The sequence below is a fragment of the Arachis ipaensis genome, chromosome B07 (genome assembly GCF_000816755.2).
Source record: "Arachis ipaensis cultivar K30076 chromosome B07, Araip1.1, whole genome shotgun sequence".
Taxonomy (NCBI): Eukaryota; Viridiplantae; Streptophyta; class Magnoliopsida; order Fabales; family Fabaceae; genus Arachis; species Arachis ipaensis.
The window spans coordinates 108721904-108727994 of record NC_029791.2 but is presented as its reverse complement, the minus strand read 5'-3'; the positions used below and the strand labels follow the sequence as shown (position 1 = coordinate 108727994).

Genomic DNA, 6091 nt, shown 5'->3' with positions numbered 1-6091 from the left:
TTATAATAACATACATATTATAATAAAAAATATCTTCTTAAATCTATATACATCATTACTATTTTTAATAAATCAAAATATTTAATAATAAAAACTTACATAATTCCAAGATAATTAACAAATGAAACTCCAGTTGATTAACTTCTTTTATTTTTGGTCCTCTAGGCATTGTTTTTGAATTGTTGATGGTGTTTTTGGTGGTCCAAACAATGGAAGAAATGAAGGGAGAAGTGGTGTTGGGGTGGGTTTCGGATAGTGAGAAGGGTGAGAGTGAAAGTGATGGTGGAAAAGAGTGTAACGAAGCTTAAGGAGTGTGATGCACTGGGGAGAGCTGCATGCGCGCCACGTCTTCGGTACGCAAATCGGTCCAATTTGTGCACCCGCCGATTTCAGTAATCGGACCATCCGATTACTTCCCCTCTCATCGGACCGTCCGATTTGTTTGACACCTCCATCACAGCGGCGTGAAGCACCATAGACCCCATAACCATGCGATACACCACCTGCTACCCCATATCAAAATTAAAAAAGTGCCTTTCAGTTTGTAGGTTCAGGACTGCACAAAATGTATACAACCTTTTTTATGAAAAAGGCTTGCATATAAGTTACTCTTAACAAAGATATCAACTAAATAGAATACATACAATAATCTTCCGAAATCCAACTCAGTAATTGTTTTCTAGTACATGCCTAGAGCTAGAAGGGAAAAGCCTCAAAAGAAACGTCATCAATGACCAAATGCACAAAATCGCCAGTGCTTGGAAGGTTACCATCATTGCAAATAAAGCTCCAGTTCGTTCCAGCACTTCTGGTGTCAAAGCAAGTCCCTTCAAAGAGAACATCAACCTCTCCGCAAAATTAGCTGCCCTTGTAAGCTGATACAGTCTGAATAACTGTCAAACCAATTGATCAATGTTAGCTAAAAATCAATGTGAAAATTGCAAGAGAGCGCACGCACACATATATAAATAAATAAATAAACCTCGAAGATAATTGGGACTAGGGGCCAGCATGATGTCCGACGCTTGTCCAAAAATCTCTCAAATGCAATTTGAGCAACACAGCCGACTAAAAAGGGGGTTATAGCCACAACAGTTGCCATGGGAATCACTGGTGAAGTCATCCACAGAAGAGCGAGAGGAACAACAATCTTCAAACCCATTGTGAAGGCGGCAGAGTGACGGTATCCTCTGAGGCCGGTGATCAGATCCCATCTTTTTGAGCTATACTCCAAATATGGCCTCTGGACGCGATCAGTCACAAGCAGAAATATTGCAAGTCCAATGTAGAATGTGGCCTCAACAAAGAATGAACTCATAACATCTGCAGTTTGTTGGCAGCAGAAATGTGTATAAAGAGATACTTCTCACCAACATCTAACAATTTTCCTACATACAAATCCAGAAAATATAATCCAAAAGAATGTGCAATAACATGTCCACAATCCCATGGGATCAACACTTCACGTATCTTGTGATTTCCTCTTAAGAATTTCTTAGCTATTCAAGTAACTAACTAAACTATCTAAGTTCTTTGACTTTTTCTTCCCCTGATGTTACCTTGACATTGAAGGTTAGGTTATTTATTCATAGTATTTGAAGTTCAAACAGAACTAGAGATTGCATCGGCATTAAGAAATATGATTACTTGAAAGAAATTATGGTTTTTATCTTGGGTTTTCAGCCTGCAACTATATGTCTATATCAGGCCAATAACTATAAACTTCCTGTTGACAGAATCAACACATGAATAATAATATGCAAAGAAAGTAAGAAAAATGCAAAGGTCAAGAAATATACCTACTAGGATCACATCGTTAAAGAAAGTTTCAACTACATTTCCAATAAAGAACTGTGGCAAAATCAAAGAGGATATGAGCACAACAGGAGCTAAAAGCCAGAAGTATGAGCTTTCCTCTTTTTCAAAGGGTGCAGATTCCAACTTCCCTTCTTCAACAGACTGGAATGTAATACCGTAGAACGAAACAGAGCCTGGTTTACCTCGAAATGGTTCTATCCCATTATAACTAGTAACCGCTACACTAGAATTTCGGTTTGGGCGAACCTCCAACCCACCATTTACATTTGAATCAGAAGCGTGCATTAGAAGAGGCCTTTGGAATCTATCCAATTCCAAATATGGAGGCCCTTTACTCACCCATTTCAAACCTGAAATCAAAGAGTTTCTATGCTGAATGATTTTGATGTAAATGCTAAACAACAAATTCAATAGAAAAAAATAATCTTAGAAACTGAAACAGTAGAATGCAGTGAAATTAGTGGGAGAAAGAAGAAGAAGAAGAACGTACATTTGGATGTGTCTGCAAACCGAAATCCGAATGGGGCGCGGGTTCGAAGCGCTTGTGACTGCCAAGAAACGGTGACAAGTGAAAAAAAAATGAGAAAAAAGGAAGAGAAGAGTTGCTATGGAAAGATGAGAAATTGATAGGGAGGCGTGGATTAAGTTTTACAATATGAACGTACTGAGGTTAAACGACGATGATGATTAGAGAATTGGAGAGGCTGAGAGGTAAGACCACAACAAAGGGTTCGAAGTTCCATCCCTTCTTCCACCTTAACCCCTTACCTTACTATCCTCACTCAGTCGTTAGTCCGATACTTTCAAGTTTCAGTTCTAGTGTTTACTAGTACCATTGTAAAACTTTTCTCACCCAACAAATTTTATTAAATTTAAATTAAAAATTATTTATAGTTACTTCAAATAGGGATTTTACTTGTCGATTTTTCGTGCAAAATTTTTAATTTAAATTTGTATGCTTTCAATCATGTTGGTACTAAGAGTTATAGTTCAAATTATATATTTTTTTTATATTTTCTTAGAAATTGCAAATTCAAATTTCATTATTTTTGAAAAAAAAATCATGTTTGTGTTAGAAAATTTTATTATCCTAAAAGATTTCAAAAATAGTAAAAACTTAGGTATGAGACGAAAAACAAATTTGCTTTCTTGACATTACTGTGCCCGTGAATTACTTACGGCAAGTGAATGGTGACAGGGGTGAGGGAGTGAGAGGTTTAAGGTGGCAAAGCTCGTTGTTTTCTAAAACCCTAAATTGAAGGGATGGAACTTGGTGCCCTTTGCTGTAGTCTTCCCTCTCAACCTCTCCAATTCTCTAATCGCCGTATTATCTCAGTGAGTAGTAATCCACAAGCGCCTGGAACTCGCACCACATTCAGATTTCAGACACCAAGTTTGAGCTTTGCATGCGCGTCCAAATGTACACCTTTTTTTTTCTCTCTTTTTATTGCATTGCTTATGCGCTGCGTTGAAATAAAATACTAACATAAATAAATAAATGAGCTGAGTTTTTTCTTCTTCTTTTTTTTTTTTTGTAGCGTTTTGGGTCTCCCAAGTCCCAATCATTCATCAAATTTAACATTTTGATTTCAGGTTTGAAGTGGGTAGATACATGGCCTTCAATTTCTCTTATGCATGCATCTGATTCTAATGTATTTGTTACTTCTGATGATGAGGTGGAGCTAGTAAGTGGTAAATCAGGCTCCTGTTCTTTTCATGGGATGACATTCCCGTCGGTAGAAGGAGGAAAATCGAAAAATGCCTCCTTTGAAAAAAAGGACAACTCTTTTTTCTGGCTTTTAGCTCCTGCTGCATTCATATCCTGTTTGATTCTGCCGCGATTTTTTCTCAGGGATGTGGTTGAGGCTTTCATTAAGGATCCGAGACTAGTAGGTAAAAGAACTTTGTGCCTTCTGTTAAATGTGTTTGAGTTAAGACCTATTACCTTTCTGTCTCGTGCTTGAAATTGGGTTGTTTGAAAGTAGAATTGTCACAGTTACTTGATCTTGTTGATAGAAAACTATTGACTGCCATCTCATTATTTCTATTATACTTGTACTCTGGGTTTTGTTTTTTGAAAACTTGTATAGGATGGGAGAGAAGTTTTATTTTATACACATTTGTTAATATGTTGCAGATATTGTGAGTTCATTATTTTCCGAGATCTTGTTCTACATTGGATTTGCTACATTTCTGCTCGTGGCTGATAATGTCCAGAATCCTTATTTGGAGTTTAGCTCAAAAAGATGGGGTCTCATCACTGGCCTCAAAGGATACCTATACTCTGCCATCTTCACAACGGGTCTGAAGATTATTGTTCCTGTCCTTCTGTTGTACATGACCTGGTCAGTGGTTTCCCTGGAAGCTATTGTGACTATAGGTCCATTTTTAGTTGGTTGTGTTGCTCAAATTGCGTTCGAGACATATTTGAACCAACGCGAGTCATCTTGCTGGCCTATAGTCCCAATTATATTTGAGGTTTGTCTGTTTAATGAGATTCCTTTTCTGCCTGATGAGCGGAGAGTATACTTGAAAAATTAAAACCTATTCAATAATCCTTATTGGTGTAATTGCTTTTGAAGATTACATGATAATCAAATTATGTTTGCATATTTTAGCTGAAAAGTAGTTAACATAATCAATTGTGTTTGGAATATATGAAAACTGTTTTCTGAAATGGTATAGTTACAAAAGTAGATATGAAATAATTTTTTATATTATGTAATATGTGATACTTTGGGTCGAAATGGTAAAACCTACAATTTCAAACTAATCAACTTTTGCTTGTTATTGTTAAGTTTCAAAATATTGTTTTTGAATTATAATAGTTTTCATATTATAATATGTTTTTCAATTTTTACCCAAACATGATTATTTTCAAGGAGAGGTCTTATTGCAAGTTTCCCAAACAAGTTCTTTTTCCCGGTAACTGGTTTTATTAACGCTACTTTTTGAATTGATTTGGCAGGTATATAGAATGTATCAGGTTTCAAAAGCGGCTAATTTTGCTGAGATATTGTTGTTTGCTATGAGGGAGCTTCCTTCCACACCAGCAGTGAAGGAACGAAGTGGAGCTCTGTTTGCAATCATGGTGACCTTTCAGTTACTAGGGATGGTGTGCCTTTGGTCATTGATGACATTTCTTGTGAGGCTTTTCCCTTCTAGGCCTGTAGCAGACAATTATTGAGTAGGCTTGTAGAAGAGTATATTGCATGAATTTGCGGGATATCATTATTAATTTATCAATATCAATGAAATCCTTTCCATTAAAAAGTATCCTTGTGCTCTCCTTTCATCTTTAAATTTCTTGTTAAGGTATGTCCTTTTATTCATGCGTAAAAGGTGAATGCATTTTTTTTTTCTCAGAATATGTAAATGCAATCCTTCTTTTCAGAGAATTTCAATTCATCTTTTCTCAAAACCATCGGAGAAAATGTGTCATAACATTAATAACTTGGTTTTCTTTGCAAACAATTAGCATTCTGGATCAGAAGCTAAAGTAGCGACTCCATTAAAGGAAAGAAGGTATATATATCTAAGGACTGATGTGCACATCAAACAATGAATTTTTTGTTTATGTAACAAGAGAGACTTGATTCCTTTCATATATCATATAGCATATAGCATGGGTACAGCAATAGTTCTGTAATGGTATTCAAGTTTTGAGAACTCTTCAATCAACGACTTATATAAGAATAAGACCGCATCATCTATAGAATGCAAATCATTTGTTCCATCTTCAATGCTTCCAACCCGACGATCACATATGGCACATGAGATGATCCATTTGACGGGAAACATTAAGTGCAAACTCTTGGTAAGGAGTCCAATGAGTCGCTCGTATCTTCAACAGCCACTTTCTCATTTCCTGGAAAAAAAGTTGACAATGTTTTTTTTACTAATCAATCCATCAACTAAACCTTGTTTTGTATCACGTAAACCATACGGTTTACTCAGAAATGTATAAGAAATCAAACTACATTGCAAGGAAAAAAATGATTAGACATAAAATAAAAATGGGAAAAATGTATATACACACACGAACCTTTACATGTTGGCTAAAAGGTCTCTCATCTCTGTTATAGAAGGGATTGATTCGGTAGGGTATATCTTACCGACAAGAAAGGCAAAACTTTCATACTTAGCAAGGAAATCTTTCTGCAATAGTTTTGGGGAGACAATAAAAAATTGTTGAGTGTTACATAGTTTTAGGAGAAATGTTCCAAAATCGAAACAAACAAATTTCATTTTCTTAAATGTGAATCAACTTGAG

General features: G+C 35.9%; 3 protein-coding genes across 8 annotated transcripts in view; 1 reads left to right on the top strand and 2 right to left on the bottom strand.

Annotated features, from left to right (window-relative positions):
- Window positions 377-2654, bottom strand: LOC107610168. 2 transcript variants are annotated; one of them, XM_021106209.1, is made up of 6 exons: window positions 2484-2654; window positions 2309-2366; window positions 1800-2168; window positions 983-1323; window positions 771-893; window positions 377-503 (listed from the first exon to the last, which is right to left on the bottom strand). In XM_021106209.1, exons 1-6 carry the CDS (start codon window positions 2559-2561, stop codon window positions 390-392), a joined length of 1083 nt encoding a protein of 360 aa, XP_020961868.1. In that variant the 5' UTR covers window positions 2562-2654; the 3' UTR covers window positions 377-389. The 2 variants fall into 2 exon arrangements, with proteins under 2 accessions (XP_020961868.1, XP_016167748.1); XM_016312262.2 differs by lacking the exon at window positions 377-503 and having other exon boundaries at window positions 517-893.
- Window positions 2944-5094, top strand: LOC107610167. 2 transcript variants are annotated; one of them, XM_016312261.2, is made up of 4 exons: window positions 2944-3238; window positions 3412-3711; window positions 3956-4296; window positions 4787-5094. In XM_016312261.2, the coding sequence occupies exons 1-4, from the start codon at window positions 3082-3084 to the stop codon at window positions 5003-5005; spliced, it is 1017 nt and encodes a 338-aa protein (XP_016167747.1). In that variant the 5' UTR covers window positions 2944-3081; the 3' UTR covers window positions 5006-5094. The 2 variants fall into 2 exon arrangements, with proteins under 2 accessions (XP_016167747.1, XP_020961867.1); XM_021106208.1 differs by having other exon boundaries at window positions 3124-3238; window positions 3357-3711.
- The window catches only part of LOC107610166 (exocyst complex component SEC3A-like), a 12017-nt gene continuing 11171 nt past the window's right edge, over window positions 5246-6091 (bottom strand). For 3 of the 4 annotated variants that reach the window (XM_021106207.1, XM_016312260.2, XM_021106205.1), the window contains 2 exons: window positions 5864-5976; window positions 5246-5686 (listed from right to left, as the gene is read on the bottom strand). In XM_021106207.1, the coding sequence (XP_020961866.1) occupies window positions 5866-5976 (111 nt within the window). In that variant the 3' untranslated portion in view covers window positions 5246-5686; window positions 5864-5865. The remainder of the gene's footprint in view (window positions 5687-5863; window positions 5977-6091) is intronic. The other variant, XM_021106206.1, reaches the window with a different exon arrangement.

Bases quoted from the DNA above. Each gene is read 5' to 3' on its own strand.
- LOC107610167 (XM_016312261.2), top strand. From the start codon at position 3,082: ATGGAACTTGGTGCCCTTTGCTGTAGTCTTCCCTCTCAACCTCTCCAA. The intron at 3,239-3,411 runs GTACACCTTTTT...TTTTGATTTCAG, and splicing joins CTTTGCATGCGCGTCCAAAT to GTTTGAAGTGGGTAGATACA. The intron at 3,712-3,955 runs GTAAAAGAACTT...AATATGTTGCAG, and splicing joins TAAGGATCCGAGACTAGTAG to ATATTGTGAGTTCATTATTT.
- LOC107610168 (XM_021106209.1), bottom strand. From the start codon at position 2,561: ATGGAACTTCGAACCCTTTGTTGTGGTCTTACCTCTCAGCCTCTCCAA. The intron at 2,367-2,483 runs GTACGTTCATAT...GTTTCTTGGCAG, and splicing joins ATCATCGTCGTTTAACCTCA to TCACAAGCGCTTCGAACCCG. The intron at 894-982 runs GTTTATTTATTT...TTGGTTTGACAG, and splicing joins TAGTCCCAATTATCTTCGAG to TTATTCAGACTGTATCAGCT.